Source organism: Terrapene carolina, unplaced genomic scaffold (assembly GCF_002925995.2).
Source record: "Terrapene carolina triunguis isolate 2854851 unplaced genomic scaffold, T_m_triunguis-2.0 Scaffold66, whole genome shotgun sequence".
Lineage (NCBI taxonomy): Eukaryota > Metazoa > Chordata > Testudines > Emydidae > Terrapene > Terrapene triunguis.
In genome coordinates, this window is record NW_020664417.1 from 39,009,906 (window position 1) to 39,028,332 (window position 18,427).

Consider the following 18,427-nt stretch of genomic DNA (forward strand, 5'->3'; position numbering starts at 1 on the left):
ATATTGTTTTGAGGACAACTGGAAGAGGCTCGATACCATGGTGAAAGTTGTGGTAGTGAAACAGCTGGCAATTTTGTCTTCTATATTGGATCATTTCCACTTGGCAGAAGACGAGCTGATGATAGAATATTCTTTGAGAAGAACACTGTTCTTGTTTTCGTGAGTCTTAATTTTAAAATGAGTCAGCAAGAAAGAAAACAAGTGTATTTTTTTTGCCATTGTCCCTGGACTTGCTTGAACTTCCCTGGAGGAGCCTGGCAGGGGCTTTAGGAGGGCAGCAGTACAGGTGAAGAAACTCCCAGGATGTTGCATGTATTATGGCTGCACAAACATGTTTCAAATTTAAATCATTAACTGAATGATTGATTATATAAAGATCTAATAAAGTCACTATATACTTGAGTGCTTCTTAGTTGCTACTAAACACAGTCCTTTGTGGGAGGAAAGAGAGACCATGTAAACAAGCACGTCATGTCACCCTGTTGCTGCTAATGATAAGAATTATTATATATACTTAGTGAATTTAATTGCCAAGCTAGAAAATAGACTACTAACATGCCTGGGAGTGTTGTTAAGATGCAGATTTTTTTTCAGAAATGTGTTTCTCGCCTAGGGTTCACTTTGGCATGAATGGTTCCATGTGTATTAATCCAACTGCAAGCAAAGACCGAAATGGAGCACCACCAATTCTGGAAATACACCTTACTGATGATATGGTTTGTTTCTTTGATGCAACAGTAGAGCTTAGGTAAAGTAAAAATTAAAGCATTTCTTCAGTGTTCAATCTGTGTTTTTTATAAAAATAAGGTTTTCACCATACAGTTGAGGAAATATTATTTTGCATTTATATAGTGGTTTTCATCTGAGAATTTCAAAGCACTTCATAAAAATTAATTAAATATGCCTCCCAGATTTAGGGTAGATAAGTATAACTCATTAACTCATTAAATCTTCCAACATCCTATTTACTTTGTGTATACATAACTTAGGTACAGAAAGTGACTTGCTTAAAGACATCTAGAGAGTCAACAGCAGAGAGTCAACAGCAGATTGGGATTCAAACCCATGACTCTTGATTCTGCTCCCTGCTCTAACAACTGAATGTGCCGCCTGTATTTTGCCCTTTACACTCCTGCTTCTGCAATCAAATCTAGGCAGATGGACTTCTGCTTCTGCATGGATCTGATTGTAGGGTGAGGGTCTAAGCCTTTAATGGTTACTGTATAGTTCCTATACTTAAAACATACCGTGTACTTCTATCTTGTGCTTCAATATTTCAGAATCTGTCCCAAAAAATGTAGGCAGGTATTTTTTAGCAGTGCTTGTGACACATTTTTTTGGGCATATTCCCAGCCATTGGCATTGTTCTTCTCAACTGTATGGAAGCTGGTGAGGAATAGCATCTTGGTGAAGTTTTTCTGTAAAGCACTGTGAAGCCTTCAGATGAAAGGGGCTGTATAAATTCAAGGTGATTTTAATATATGTATTTTCTATTCTAGAATAGCCATGAAATATAAATATGTGTAAATCTGGGCTTTCTTGCATCTGTTACTACTTTTTGTGGTTTTTTTTCTTTTAATTTATGGCTAAGCTTTATTTTAACATGTAAATATTTATCACAATAAGGTGCTGATCTCCTGAGCATTCACAGTGCAATGTGGTGTTGATATCTTAATCCAATAGCTTTCACTTCTGGACACTGAATTTTTTTATTTATTGTTTTATTTATTAATTCCATTCAGTATCAGCTGCCCTCCTTTGTAAGTTAAACTGTAAATAGGTATTTTTATTTTATTTTTTTACACTTTGGCTAAAATGAAAAACAAAAATCCTGTCTCAGAACATCAGGAATATTTGCATTTGGAATGACACACACACTTTTTAAATGATGCCATACAGATATGTTTATGCATAAGAATGGTGGGCATTCAAATCTGATTTAGGTCATGAATCTGATTTAGGTCATGAATGAAATGAATCTGATGGTTCCTCTATATCCCCAAACTGTTTTTGAGGACCTGCTAATGAAATAAATTGCACTTCTGCAAACTGTGTTTTGTGCTGGAGCTGCATGTTTTCATGAGAGATTTGGGGCAAATTTCCCTAATGCAGATATCTAATCTAATTCATATGTCTCCCTTGTCACCATAGTATCTGAGCATAGAAACTCAGTCTTTAATTTATTGATCATCTCAACACCCTGTGATGTGGGGCAGCACTAGTAGTTCTACAGATGGGGAACTGAGACACCCAGAAAATAAGGGCTAGATTCACAAAGGGAGTTGAGCATTCTGACGCTGAGTGTTGCAGTGCCTAACTTTTAGGTGCCTAGCAAATCACAGGAATAACACTGCCATTCACAAAGCCTGAGTTAAGTGCTTGGGCTCTCTATAAAATGAATGGGGGGGAGAGAGAGGCACCTTAGACTGCCATTGACAAAAAAACAGTACTCTAAGGGACTTCCTGCCTAAGCTAGTGAATGGGAGATGCCATTGACATGGGTGTGTCCTAAGTCTCACCCTTCTCACAGAGATAGGCACCTAAATACAACCTGCAGAAGAGCACTATCTCTGCTTGTGATTCTCAGTTATGAAGCCTCTCCTAGAGTTAGGTGCCTGTGACAGTGTACCCCATAAGGCTTTATGGGGGGGAGGTGCATATAAATGTATGTATGATATAACTGGAATAGGGTTTTGCTACATATGCCATGTAACATATCTATGTAAGGGTTATGATCTACTGGCTATGTTCATCCTAGCTGTATTCAGACACCATTCGTATGTTCAAAGTTATGTATACTTGCTTGATTTCTAAGTAAGCTTTGTGAGGCATTTGGTCAGCTTCTTTAGGAAGGAATTCGCAAGGTTAAGTACCCGATCAGGAAGCATTTGGGGAACAATGCATCTTGGAATGCTGCAATCCACATAAGAAGTCTTCCTGGAGACATACAAGATACCATGTGGACAATGGCTTCTGCCTGTAAAGACTGAGTTATGCATGGACACGTGACTTGCCCAGGTGACGTCCAGCTCCAAGATGGAGTTCTGGATTTGCATAGCAGTGAGGAGGGGGGGTCTCCACCCACAAGAGAAAGTCTATTTAAACCCGTGGGAGACCCCTCCATTTTGTCTTCAGCTGGCTAAAGAAGGAGCCTCTCCACACCCCTCCCACCCCCCACAGGATACTTGAAGGAAACTGGAACAAAGGACAGTAACTACAGGTTACCCGCATGACCCCACAGTATGCCAACATCTTTATGGCTGACTTAGAACAACGCTTCCTTAGCTCTCGTTCCCTAACGCCCTGGCGCTACATTGATGATATCTTTATCATCTGGACCCATGGAAAAGAAGCCCTCGATGAATTCCATCATGATTTTAACAATTTCCATCCCACCATCAACCTCAGCCTAGACCAATCCACACAAGCGGTCCATTTCCTAGACACTACTGTGCTAATAAGCGATGGTCACATAAACACCACCCTATACCGGAAACCCACTGACCGCTATACTTACCTACATGCCTCCAGCTTCCATCCAGGACACACCAGACAATCCATTGTCTACAGCGAAGCTCTAAAATACAACCGCATTTGCTCCAATCCCTCAGACAGAGATAAACACCTACAAGATCTCTATCAACCATTCTTAATACTACAATACCCACCTGCTGAAGTGAAAAAACAGATTGACACAGCCAGAAGAGTACCCAGAAGCCACCTACTACAGGACAGGCCCAACAAAGAAAATAACAGAACGCCACTAGCCGCCACCTTCAGCCCCCAACTGAAACCTCTCCAGCGCATCATCAAAGATCTACAACCTATCCTGAAAGATGATCCCTCACTCTCACAGATCTTGGGAGACAGACCTGTCCTTGCTTACAGACAGCCTCCCAACCTTAAGCAAATATTCACCAGCAACCGCACACCATACAACAAAAACACTAACCCAGGAACCTATCCTTGCAACAAAGCCCGATGCCAGCTCTGTTCACATATCTATTCAAGTGACACCATCATAGGACCTAACCACGTCAGCCACACCATCAGGGGCTCGTTCACCTGCACATCTACCAACGTGATATATGCCATCATGTGCCAGCAATGCCCCTCTGCCATGTACATTGGCCAAACTGGACAGTCTCTACGCAAAAGAATAAATGGACACAAATCTGACATCAGGAATCATAACATTCAAAAACCAGTGGGAGAACACTTCAACCTCTCTAATCACTCAGTGACAGACTTGAAGGTGTCAGTTTTGCAACAAAAAAACTTCAAAAACAGACTCCAAAGAGAGACTTCTGAACTCGAATTAATATGCAAATTAGACACAATTAACTTAGGCCTAAACAGAGACTGGGAATGGTTGGGTCATTACACTAATTGAATTTTTTTCCCCCCATGTTAACTTCTCCTCACACCTTCTATGGATCATCTCGATTATCACTTCAAAGTTTTTTCTTCTGCTGCTACTGATAGCTCATCTCAATTGATTGGCCTCTTACAATTGGTATGCGTACTTCCACCTTTTCATGTTCTCTGTATGTATAAATATCTTCTGTCTGTGTGTTCCACTCTGTGCATCTGAAGAAGTGAGCTGTAGCCCACGAAAGCTTATGCTGAAATAAAATTGTTAGTCTCTAAGGTGCCACAAGTACTCCTGTTCTTTTTGCGGATACAGACTAACACGGCTGCTGCTTTGTAACCAGTAACTACAGGGGGTGTGAGTGATTGCTGGACCCAGGCTAAAAGGAGATTAGCCTGTAAAAGGGAGCATTCTGGAACTGGTGAGGATCTTATCTGTATTTAGTTTGATTAGACATAGATTTGCGCATTTTATTTTATTTTGCTTGATGACTTACTTTGTTCTGTCTGTTACTACTTGGAACCACTTATCCTACTTTCTGTATTTAATAAAATCACTTTTTACTTAGTAATTAACTCAGAGTGTGTATTGATACCTGGGGGAGCAAACAACTGTGCATATCTATCTATCAGTGTTATAGAGGGCAAACAATTTATGAGTTTACTCTGCATAAGCTTTATACAGGTTAAAACGGATTTAGACCCCATTGGGAGTTGGGCATCTGAGTGCTATAGACAAGCACACTTCTGTGAGCTGTTTTCAGGTAAAACTACAGCTTTGTGGCAAGTAATTCAGACCCTGGGTCTGTATTGGAGCAGACGGGAGTGTCTGGCTCAGCAAGACAGGGTGCTGGAGTCCTGAGCTGGCAGGGAAAACAGGAGCAGGGGTAATCTTGGTACATTAGGTGGCAGCTCCCAAGGGGGTTTCTGTGATCCAACCCGTCACAGTGCCTAAGACATTTCTTGCAAGAAGCTGGGGGAGGAGGAGCAGCTCCCTCCTAATCAGAGGTTAAGGTGTCTCCCTTAGTCTTGCCTGGAGGTGCTGTTTCACTTATGGATAAATAAATATTAATTGGGCTAGAGAGTGAGTGAGAGTGACTCTGTTGCTTAGGACACTCGCCTAGGAGGTGAGAGAGCCGAGGTCTAGTCCTCTTGCTCTAGTGACTCTTTCTTTTATGATTTATCCACTGCAGAACAGCTTCACTGGGAAAGACTGAGGGAGCCCTATTTCAGAATATCCCATCGTGCAATGCCCCTGAAAGGTGGCAGATCCCTGTTCAAATCCTCTTCAGGCAGAGTGGGACTTGAACTGGTGTCTCCCACATCCCAGTGTTGAGTCAGTTAGGTGAGCACTCTAATCACTGGGCCAAAAGTTATGAGAGAGCACCACCTCTCTTCTCCCTCTCTCCTCCCTCCATGTTTTGTGAAGAGTTAGGTGGCCTCTGAACATGCCTACTGGATCGGGGGCCCACGTGTCTGTTAGGTAGATGAACAACCTGTCTTCCCCTAGTTTGTGAATCATTTGGGGGTCAGGCAGGGGATAGGTGCCCGGATGCTTGGAGACAGCAGTATATATGCTCAGAGACAAAAGCTTAGGTACTTAGGGAACTTTTTACTGCAAAAGCTTAGGTGCCGAGCGAGTTCAGGCTTCCCCAGGGTTAGGTTGCGACTGAGAAAGAGTTTTGTGAATTCTAGTGGTGCCTAAAAATGGGATTTAGGTGTCTAAGTCTGGGGGTTAGGCACCTAGCATCTTTATGAATCTTGCTTAAAGGGTTTTGCCACACAGGAAGTTTGTGGTGTAGAAAGGGATTGAAATAAAGTCCCAGGCTAGTGTCCTACCCACTGGACCATCCTCCCCTATAGTTAGTTACAATTGAGAGTCTCTGCTTAGGAAATGCATTTAACACTGTAAATGCTAGGCACGGACTGATAATTTATTCTTAGAGCTGACCTGAACAAGGATGGGATGCTTGCCTATGCACATGGCCTGGCACTAGTGTATTCTATGTATGTGTCATTAAACCACCATATTTTTAAAAAAGGGTAAGACTTCTGTGTTTTTCTATGCATGTCATGAGTATCTGCGTGGCTTTTTGATCTGTGTGTAATGTGCTATGGCACTCATAAATAATACACATTGTGTAAGTAGTGTCTAGTTACAATGCAAGATAAAATACAAAATAATCTATCTTGTCTTGCAGGAATGCTGCTGAAAGTGAGCAGAAAGTAAGAATGATGGAAGACTTAGATGTATGCTCTCCAAAATTTAGTTTCTTAAGAGCAGAAAGTGAGATTAAGCAGCAGAAAGGTCGCATGTTATGTGATGTGTTGTTGGATCAGGCAGTGTTACCTGGAGTGGGAAATATCATAAAAAATGAAGCACTCTTTGACAGTGGTCTCCATCCAGCTGTTAAAGTAAGTGAAATATTTCCAGGGATTCCCTTCTGTATTTATTGCAAGCAGCTATTAAGAACATAAACATATATCTACAAGATATTTTGGTCTAGTTTAGATTTTTGTAGGGAGGAGCTTGTAAGGTCTGAATAATCTTCTGCTCCCTCCACTTTCCCTAATTGATGCCACCCTGGATTCTGGTGATCTCCCAGACTCTACTGTCATGCTTGACCATCCTGCCCTAGGAGGGTTAGTGTGGCACTCTCTGGAGCCTGTCAATACTGCTCATGGGTTGGATGGGAGAGTTGGTGCAGCATTTTGTTCCCCATAAGGACAGGCATGCTATCTCTTCAATTCACATCCCTTCTTGACCAGAAATTAATTTAATTTTCAGACTTTGACCTGCTGTCTTGAATCATGTTGTGCTACCATGAAATTGCCATGCCAGCCATTATAAAATAATGAATAAGCATATAACAGAATGTTCTGATTTTGCTTGCTAAAATTACTACACAAAAATCTCTGTGGGCTCTAGATAGTTTAAATTACAACATATTTTCTTCATCATATTCAGTTACTTTAGTCCTTCAGACTCCTGCTCTCAAGCTTTTCCCATGCAGTGCATTCACCAAACCTCATGAGACTCTATCTCAGGGGTCGGCAACCTCTGTCACGCGGCTCGCCAGGGTAAGCACCCTGGCAACCCGCGTGCCAAATGTTGCCAACCCCTGCTCTATCTGATTTGAGGCTCCAGACCTTCCTCAGAGTGTGTACGCCTTGTCTTTCATGACAGGTATGAATAAATATCCTCGAAACAATTTAAGATCACCTGGATTCTTAACTAAAACAAGGTTGATCAGAGTGAGTGAGAGAAAATCGTGATAAGTCAATGGAATGAAAACATATCTAGCCTTAGACTGTACGAAAGCTAATCTAGGTGAGTTAGAAATTTAGGCCCTAATCCTACAAAGTGAACTCCTGAAGCTAGTGAGGGGACCTCTCATTCTCTTTGCAGGATTGAGGGCTTTTAGGTTAAAAACTTAAGTATTCCTGTAGGAATGGGCTTTAGGCCTTGTCTACACTGGGAAATGTTACCCCAAAATTCCCACTGGTTCTGTCACTGGCTCATTGCAACCAAGGTTAAAACCAGTGGGAACCATAGCTTGGATAAGTCTCCAGCACTTGGAATCAATTTTACCACTGTTTCAGTTAGAGAAAATTTAAGTAAAGTGGTGGTTTAAAAACTGTTTAGCTGCCAGAGTCTTGTCTACACTCTATCTCTCGTTGGTTTTAACAGTGATTCAACTGAATTGGTGGCGGGAATCTTTTCATATGCTTCCCCAGTGTAGACACAGCTCTAGAGTTCAGGTATTCGTGTCCATTCCTCAGGTATTTTTGTTCACTCCATAGTTAGTTTTGCTCATGGTTTGAACCTTAGTGCCCATGCAGCTTCCACATGATAACTATGTTCACCAGCTAATGATAGTCACGCTCAGAAATGGAAACCCTTTGACCCTCTCTTCACTTGCTCCCTATGGGTATGACTTTACAGGGATAAAAGACCCGTGGCACGTCTGTGGCTGGCCTGGGTCAGCTGACTCAGGCTTGCAGGGCTTGGCCTGCAGGGCTAAAAATTGCTGTGTAGATGTTCAGGCTTGGGCTGGAGCCTGAGCTCTGAGACCCTCCACCCCCACAGGATCCAGGCCAAGTCAGAAAGTCTACATAGCAATTTTTTTCAGCCCTGGAGCCGGAGCCCCGTTAGCCTCAGTCAGCCGTGGGTTATTTTTTTTTATCTCTCTGTAGACCTATCCTAAATTACAGGGGAAACAGAAGTGCTGTGGGGCGTGTCCTGGTGGTTAATAAATCTGGGCTCTGGGGGAGAAGTTCATTTCAAAATTCAGCGACCCATAATAGAAAATGTGTGGCTCTAGACACTCTCAATATTAAACTGAGGAGACTTTAACTAGAGGTATGCACTGTTCTTGTAGCTGTGTTGGTCCCAGGATATTAGAGAGACAAAGTGGGTGAGATAATATCTTTTATTGAACCAACTTCTGTTGGTGAGAGCGAAGTTTTCAAGCTTACACAGAGCTCTTCTTCAGGTCTGGGAAATGTACTCAGTGTCACAGTGGAATACAAGGTGAACAGATTGTTTAGCATAAGTAGTTAACACACAATTCAAGGCACCATTCAAAGTGAAGTGGCCTGATAACACTTCTCCTAGTCATAGACGAGAAAGGGGGCGGGGGGAAGCTTATAGGGGAAGGGGATGGGTTAAATGGGTTATAGATTGTTGTAATAAGCCATAAATCCAGTGTCTCTATTCAGTCCATGATTTTTAGTATCTAGCAAGTTATGAATTTAAGGTCCCAGGCTCGTCTTTTGAAGTTGTTGTGTGGGTTTCCTTTGAGGATGAGGACTGAGAGGACATACATAGAGTAATCATCTTATGAAAAGTGTTCAACCACAGGTGATACATTGTGTTTGTCTTTTATCATTTTTCTGTGTGAGTTCATTTGAGAGCATAGTGATTGTCTCACCACATAGTTGTTATTGGGGCATTTAGTATATTGGATGAGATACCCACATGTAGTGATAGGCACAAGTAGGACCCATGGATCTTGAAGTGTGTGTTGTGGGGGTGTTAATCATCATAGCAATGGAGATAGATCTACAGGTTTTGCATTTGTTCTGGTGCCACTTTGGTTGGTGTGTCCTGGTCTGTAGGGAGCTTGCTTCTAATTATGAGGTTGGGGGGTTGTTTGAAGGCCAGAAGTGGGAGTTCAGGAAATATTTCTCTGAGAACGGGGTCCCCATCAATGATGGCTTGTAATTGTTTGATGATACCCCATATGGGTTCCAGTGTGGGGTGGTAGGTGATAATTAAGGTTATGATTTAGTCATGGGTATTTTTAGTAAAAGTCATGGACAGGACATGGGCAATAAACCAAAATTCATGGTTGTGGCGTATGCATGACTTTAGTATAAATACCCCTGACTAAATCTTGGGGGCTGCTGCTGCAGGGGTGTGTGTGCATTGGAGGGCCGCTTCTGCGGGGGGTGTGTGTGTGTGTGTGTGTGTGTGTGTGTGTGTGTGCATTGGAGGGCTGCTGTTGTGGGGCTCAGCGTCCTGGGGGGGGGCTGCTGCTGCAGGGTACCTGCTGCTGGGGGGGCCGGGACCAGTGGCTGCTCCAGCCGCTCCGGGGACTGCTGCCCACCCGAGCAGTGGCCGGTGCGGCTGGTTGCGAGGCGGCTCCAGCAGCAGCCGGTGTGGCTGTTCCGGGGGCCACCAGAGCAGCTGGCCCTGGAGCCAGCTGCTTGGGCAGCCCTGGGGTCAGCCACACTGGCTGCTGCAGAAGTCATGGAGGTCATGAAAAGTCATGGAATCTGTGACTTCCATGACCTCCGTCAAAGACCCGGAGCCCTAGTGATAACTAGAGGTATGCGGTCGGAAGGGGTTTTATTTCCATATTGAAGCAGGTGGTGGAGATGTCACACACAAGAGAATTAAATTCTCTAATACAAGATTCTAAATCATGGAGGTGTTGGTGTTAACCTATAAACTCCATCAAGAAACCAAGAGGCAGCTAGTGCAGATTACTACATGAAACTAAAACCCATTCAACTGTCCTACTGGGGACCATTAGGTCATTGAAGTAAAACACTGAAAATTTGTAGCTGTTTTGGGGGAAGCAGCACAAAGTCAGACACTGTGGATTAGTAAGTAAGCATATTTGTGTGTGTAAATATACAGCAGAGGAGGCAAAAAAGTATGAGAATATATGAGATCAAGTAGCTATGTAATACCATGTTTGTTGGAGGTATCCATAGAGACATTTTAATTATAAATCTCTTTACTGTAGTTGCTCTAGTGTATTATAGTTGTATAAACCTATTTTTTTTAAAGCATTTTTGCCTTTTTCACAGGCTTGTCAATTGACAGATGAACAGACACATCACTTGGTGAAAATGACCCGTGATTTTACTCTTCTCTTTTATAAGGTGAGGGCAATAACTTCTAAGAGAGAAAATCCACTGAAATTTTGCACCAAAATGTGTAAGTTGTATGTAGCCATCTAGTGGAAACAATAAAAAGAGGCAATAAGTCAACATGCTTGAAGTGGGAAGGACTTTTTGGTTCAGGCACTACTAACTGTTTGAGAAAAAGCAAGTAAATAACGCGAGATATTTGAGGGTAATTGGATCCTCACTCCTTTGTTCATAAAGTTTGATATAAGATGTGTGGGGTTATTTAAATACAAAGAGTAGTTTTGACCTAGCTTTTTAGATTTTGAACTTAAATTTTGTAGAAATTCACCACGACAATCTTCTCATTCACCAGGGATGAGTGGGGCTTTAAAACCCTGAATCCATTGAAGTCAGCACGAGAGAGAGAGAGAGTCTTGTGGTTAAGACACAGAACTGGGAGCTAAGAGATGTGGATTCTGTTCTTGGCTGTGCCAGTGATTTTTAGCATGACATTGGCTAAGTAGCTTACCCTTTCTGTGGCTTGGTTTCCGAATCTTTCAAATAGATGTAATATTCTGCATTTATACAGTATTTGCGTTGAAGGACCTCAAAGTGCTTTTAAAGAATGAAGTAAGCCCCTAAATCCTCTCTAAGATAGCTCCTTAGCTAACCCATTTTGCAGTGTTATTAGTAAGAGTGGTAACATCTTATCATTGTTTCTAAAATGTTAAATACTGTGGTGTATACAAATTCCAGTTAAACTTTACATGATATTGGCATAGAAAGTATGCTTACTACGTTAGCAGATGATACCAAACTGGGAGGGATTGCAAGTGCTTTGGAGGATAGGGTCAAAATTCAAAATGATCTGGACAAATTGGTGAAATGGTCTGAGGTAAACAGGATGAAGTTTAATAAAGACAAATGCAAAGTGCTCCACTTAGGAAGGAACAATCAGTTTCACACATACAGAATGGGAGGAGACTGTCTAGAAAGGAGTATGGCAGAAAGGGATCTAGGGGTTATAGTGGACCACAAGCTAAATATGAGTCAACAGTGTGATGCTTTTGCAAAAAAAGCAAACGTGATTCTGGGATGCATTAACAGGTGTGTTGTGAGCAAGACATGAGAAGTCATTCTTCCGCTCTACTCTGCTCTGGTTAGGCCTCAGCTGGAGTACTGTGTCCAGTTCTGGGCACCGCATTTCAAGAAAGACGTGGAGAAATTGGAGAGGGTCTAGAGAAGTGCAACAAGAATGATTAAAGGTCTAGAGAATATGACCTATGAAGGAAGGCTGAAAGAACTGGGTTTGTTTAGTTTGGAAAAGAGAAGACTGAGAGGGGACATGATAGCAGTTTTCAGGTATCTAAAAGGGTGTCATAAGGAGGAGGGAGAAAACTTGTTCATCTTAGCCTCTAAGGATAGAACAAGAAGCAATGGGCTTAAACTGCAGCAAGGGAGGTTTAGGTTGGACATTAGGAAAAAGTTCCTAACTGTCAGGGTGGTTAAACACTGGAATAAACTGCCTAGGGAGGTTGTGGAATCTCCATCTCTGGAGATATTTAAGAGTAGGTTAGATAAATGTCTATCAGGAATGGTCTAGACAGTATTTGGTCCTTCCATGAGGGCAGGGGACTGGACTCGATGACCTCTCAAGCTCCCTTCCAGTCCTAGAGTCTATGAATCTATTAATCTCTGATGCAAATATTTTGGGTCCTGATTTGTGTATACAAACATTGTTGGGTATTCTTAAAAACATTACTAAAATAGGAAGGAGCGCAAGTATTTAAACAAATGCTACAAATTACAGAAAGAACTGGCTGGTCTTCTTGGTAGTCCATTGATCCGATGATGACAAAATCTGTGCAGGTCATCAGTTGGTGTCATGGTGTGCCCTCTGATGACTGTACAAGCCAATTCTAGAGGTGCACATTTTGCTGCAGATGGTGCATGGGAAGTTCGCAGTCAATGGATTGTGCGCTGCTGATGCTCTGTGACATCGTTCGCGTGCCTCTTGTAGACGCCAGCAGCGTTCTTCCTCAAAGGCGATGCAGGTATTTCTGACTGTTGCATGCCACTGTGTTCTGTCGCTGGCGGCGTCCTCAAGGTCCCTAGGTTTAATACTGCTGTACTGCAGATTGGCTTTGATGGTGTCCTTGTAACGTTTCCGTGGACGACCTATATGCCGGATGCCCTGGGAGCGCTCACCATACAGAAGCTGGCGGGGGATTCTGTTGGCATCCATGCAGCTGACATGACCGGTCCACGTAGCTGTGACTTCATGATCATCATTTCGATGCTTGTCATCTGGGCTCTCTCGAGGACCTTGAGATTGGGCACTTTGTCTTGCCAGCGGATCTTCATGATGTTGCGGAGGCAGTGCATGTGAAATGCTTCGAGCTGCTTGATGTGACGCCTATATAGTGTCCATGTTTCGCACCCGTACAAAAGAGATGAAAGAACAACAGCTCTGTACACAAGCAGTTTTGTTGACATCCGGATGTTGTGGTGATTTAAAATTTTGACACGCACACAGCCAAGTGCCTGGCTTGCTTTGGATATTCGTGCGTTGATCTCATTATCCCGTGATCCATCACTGGATATGACACTACTCAGGTATTTAAAGTTCTCCACTACTTTCAGCTGAGTGCCGTCAATGGAGATACTCGGGACAGAAGCATTTGATCCAGGTGCAGGATGATGGAGAACTTCTGTCTTTCCGAGGCTGATAGTTAGTCCGAAAAGTTGCGAGGCCTCAGCAAACTTGTTGACAATGTGCTGAAGATCATTTTCAGTGTGAGCCATGAGGGCACAGTCGTCAGCAAAGAGTGCCTCAAGAAGGAGTTTCTGCACTGTCTTAGTCTTTGCATTCAGGTGACGGAGGTCAAAAAGTGAACCATCATGTTGGTATTTCAAGTATATACCTCGGTCCATATCTTTCGTTGCATAGTTAAGGACACATGCAAAGAACAGGTTAAATAGGACAGGAGTGAGAATACATCCTTGTTTCACGCCGTTGGTGATGTTAAAGGGGGCTGATGTGGCTACATCAGACAATACTTCGCCTGTCATGCTGTCATGAAAAAGGCGTATAATCTGAGCAAATTTTCTTGGGCAGCCAAGTCGTGTTAGAATGGTCCAAAGGGCTTCCCTGTTGACAGTATCAAACGCCTTTGTCAGATCTATGAAGACAGCATGCAGGTGCATGTTCTGTTCAATGCACTTCTCTTGTATTTGTCTGACCGCAAACACCATGTCGACTGTGCTCCGGCCAGGTCGAAAACCACATTGACTTTCAGGTAGATTTGCCTCAGAAATACTGGCTATTAGGCGGTTCAAGATGATGCGGGCGATGATCTTCCTTCCAACAGAGAGGAGGGATATGCCTCTATAGTTTCCACATTCTGCTTTGCTGCCTTTGCTCTTGAAAAGAGAGACAATAGTAGCATCGCGGAGGTCCTGTGGTATGTTTTCATCCTCCCAGATGTTGATGATCATGCTGTGGAACGCTGCTAGTGCTGCTGGACCTGCTGCTTTGTATATCTCTGCTGGTATCCCATCTTTTCCAGGAGCTTTCCCTGAACTCATCTGGCTAATAGCTTTCTTAATCTCATCTATAGTAGGCGGAAAGTCAAGATCTGTCAGAGCAGGTTGTTGTGGAATTTCATTGAGGACAATATTATTCACGGTTGATGGTCTATTGAGAAGGTTGCTAAAGTGTTCTCACCATCTTTCGTTGATGCCTTCTTTATCTTTAATCAGCGTTGTGTTGTCTGAGAGCAGTGGGGTGGTCCTTGGTTTAGAAGGTCCATAGACAGTCTTAATAGCACCGAAGAACCTCTTTAAGTTGTGGGTCTCAGCATAGTGCTCAATTTCTTTGGCTTTGCTCTCCCACCAGTTGTCTTGTATCTGACAGAAGTCTTTCTGTGTTTTACTCTGAAGGTACTTGAAATGGTCCCGCTTAGAGACTGAGGAGGGATCATTCTGCCATTCGATAAAAGCTTTTCTCTTTACTTCCAGTGCTGAGCATATTTCTTCTTGGTTCTCATCAAACCAATCCTGATGTATTCTTTTGTTTGGTCCAAGAGATGTTATTGCTGTGTCAGTCACTATCTGCTTGAACTGGTCCCACTTTTCGGTTACAGTACCGATCAGTTGTCCGTGGGATGTCAGTTTGTCATCAAGACTCTTCTGGAATTTGTTGAAACATTGAGCATCCTTCAGTTTGGCTATATTGAAAGCAGGTCGCACATGCTTAGAGCATTTGTGCCGAGAAGGAACGATGTAGAGTTGAAGAGATGTCCTGACTAATCTGTGATCTGTCCAGCACTCTGCACCTCGCATTACTCTAGTAATCAGTACGTCTCGGATGTCTCGCCTTCTAACAATGGCATAATCTATCAGATGCCACTGTTTGGACTTAGGGTGCATCCACGTCGTTTTGTATTTGTCCGCTTGTCGGAACAGAGTGTTAGTAATGGTAGGTCATTTTCAGAACAAAGACTCAAAAGGAGTAGTCCATTGCTGTTCATTTTGCCTACACCATGTGGCCCGATTACTCCTTTCCAGTTCTCGCTGTCAGCCCCGACTTGGGCATTGAAATCTCCAAGTAGGAGTAGTTTCTCTGTTACAGGTGTGGCTTTGATCAGTCTGTCGAGATCTTCATAGAATTGTTCCTTTGAGTTGTCAGAGCAGGTTAAAGTGGGTGCACGTGGACTGATGATGGTGACATGACATTTGGCATTTAGTGGGAAGCGTAGCTTCAGCAATCTTTCATTGATACCCACTGGAAGGTCTGGGAGTTGATGCATCAATAAGGTTTTTATTGCCAGACTAACTCCATGTATTCCATCCTCTGTCTCAGTCTTACCCTTCCAGAAGAAGGTGTAACCACCTCCTGGTTCACTCAAGAAACCTTCCCCAGGCAATCTTGTTTCACTTAATGCCGCTATATCGATGTTATACCGGACTAGTTCTCGAGCAATGAGAGCTGTCCTTCTCTCGGGTCTTGCAACAGCTTCTCGATCCATGAGGGTACGAACATTCCATACACCAATGGTAAGTTTTCTCAAATTTTTCTTTTGGTTTCAGCCGCAGATTGGGTTGAACTGCCAGCCGCGGCTTGCTGGCCAGTTGTTATTGTAGGGCAGGCAATTTTTAGGCCACCTTTTCTAGGCCCCTCCCTTACTAGGGTGAGCAGTGCTGTCCTGAAGAGGGCTGCTCAGACGCCTGGGATGCTGCCGGGCAACTCTGCTGCCCCAAGTACAGAGCTGGACGGCCACCTATCCACAGACCGCCTGCGTGCAGGATTGGGACTACGACTCCCAGTGGTAACCTCCACCTGTCGCTTTGCCCCTCCCCCATCGCCGCATGACTTGTGTGATATGATGATAATGTTTGATGATTTGCACAGAACCTGTGCGCGAAGCTTTTTAAGTGGTAGAGCTGTTGCACAGGAGCAATCCCACTCTCTCGACCTTAGAAGCCAGACACCAATGGTACGAAAAATCGTCACAACTGGTAACTTCTTTGGTTGCAGTGGATGGCCTTGACGTCTTTTGTGCCTTGTCAAGCCCTTCGCTTTCCACAAAGCATTGCAAAACCGCCTTCTTGGCCGTTGGATCTTAGTGGTCTCTTTCGCCCAGTCTGCCGGAGCTGATGTCACATGCGGGGTAGGCATATCCCTAATTCACTGAGGGTTTGAATCCCATCAGTTACACTCACCTGGTTTGGCCGGCCTGTGGAAGCCATTGCCCGGGGTGTGGCTGCTGCGCATGCTGCAGCTACTTGGAGCCACAGGTGAGAGCTGAGTGACAGGTGGGGACCAAAGTGGATGGACTACCCCCGAAGGGGTACGACAAGTCCCCCAATAGAGGAACTACCCCTCCCTAGCCACCCCATACACCCCAAAGTACATGTCAGGAGTGGGAACTGGCTGGTAATGAGAACATAATTCTAAATGTAGAACAGAAATTCAAGAAGAATTGAATTATGAATATTTGAATGAAGTGGTATTCATGTTTGAATCGGATGCAAAGACAATAGATGAATATGGCCATTCTTAATTATCTGTGTAATTTAATTAGCTGCAAAGTTGTCAGTTTGTGTGTGTGCTCTCTCTCTTTATATGCAGATGTCTTGCATTGGATCAAATCTCTTTCTAATCGCATTATAAAAATGTTCTATTTCAGTGCCGCAAAACAGGATCAGCACTCTACAAACATTACAAGGTGTACAAACGCCCTAACTGTGGTCAGTGCAGTGGAAAGATCACGGTTTGTCGTTTAGGAGAGAATAACAGGATGACATACTTCTGTCCTCAGTGTCAAAAGGATAAACCTCAGCTTGTTGATGTTAGGTATGGCATTTGCTTTATAACCCTTTAAAGTGTGGCCCTACTCTGAAAAGTGCTGAATAGAACTGCTCCCTGTGTGTATTCAAAACTCTGTATGCTGCCTTTACTGACAAAAAGGAGCTTTTATTGTTTTTTTTCTTGTGAGCACTGCAGCACTAGCTCAGCTAAGAGAGTGAGCTAAATTCAATTCCTATTTGCATGTCAACATAGTTGTTGACTAAATTCCACACCGTTTCAATTATTGGAATTGAATTGGAGTTGTTGGCTAAATTCCAATTCGAAATACCCTATTCAAACCTTTTTAAATTATTTGAACCATCAATTGTTAGCCTACATAATGTGGATTTACATAACTATGTGAATTTATGTTTTCCTTACTCTCGCTCTAATTGTCCATCAATCATCTTTTACTCATTTGTGTCATCTTGTCTTAAATTAGATCCAGATCCTGCAAATACATAAGCAGGTGCTTAACTTTATACATATCAGTCCTGTTGATCCCACTGGGGTTACTTGTGTAAAGCTAAGCACTTCTGTAAGTCTTTGAGGATCAGGATTTTAGATCATAAACTCTTCTTGCCAAACTTGACATTTTACAGAGGCTGGATTTCTAGGAAATGCTGAGCATCTACATTTCTGCAATTCGGGCCATTTTTAAAGTGAATCGAGTTGGGCACCCAAAGTTACTCCTCAATTTTGAAAATCCTGGTCCATCTTCTTACTGTTACCAGCTAAATGTTCCTAGTTAGCCTTTGTGATTTACACGCTTTTGAGTTGAACAGGATAGAAAGGGAATGAATTCACATCATTGATGTTGCTATTGGTTGGCTGTGATGTATAAAAGTGAATGAACCGGGCAACAGCATGTCTACGTAATTTGTTTTGGCTTTATAGTTATAATGAATAAAATTATAGAAACTTATATTTTAAATGAAAATTGAATTTGCAACATATTATAATGGAACAAAATTTTGCAGTCTTTGTCAAATCATGGGAATTTACTTATTATTTTAATCATACTTTTGATGTTCTCCTCACGAGTTTTGGGAGGATTTTACTCTTTGTGTGCCATTGAGACATTTTCAGGCTTAGACAATTGTGCTAGCCTCAGTCTTTCTGCTTGGAAAGTTGGGAAGGGAGAAAATACATTGATATCACAGAGGAGCAAGGGATACAATTTTCAAGTGCCTCATTTTCATTGAGCCTTCAGTTCCTTAGTGCCTAAGAAACTTTTGAAAATTTTACCCAAGACTTCATTAAAATAAAAATTGTAGCTAAGATTAGAGAACATTTAAATCCCCTCCACCATCATCTTCTTCTCAGGCAATTATAACTCAA

General features: G+C 42.8%; 1 protein-coding gene across 1 annotated transcript in view; it reads left to right on the forward strand.

Annotated features, from left to right (window-relative positions):
• The window catches only part of NEIL3 (nei like DNA glycosylase 3), a 48,004-nt gene that overhangs the window by 16,980 nt on the left and 12,597 nt on the right, over positions 1 to 18,427 (forward strand). The window contains exons 4-7 of the mRNA XM_024194239.2: positions 614 to 748; positions 6,573 to 6,786; positions 10,693 to 10,767; positions 16,926 to 17,092. Of these exons, the coding sequence (XP_024050007.1) occupies positions 614 to 748; positions 6,573 to 6,786; positions 10,693 to 10,767; positions 16,926 to 17,092 (591 nt within the window). The remainder of the gene's footprint in view (positions 1 to 613; positions 749 to 6,572; positions 6,787 to 10,692; positions 10,768 to 16,925; positions 17,093 to 18,427) is intronic.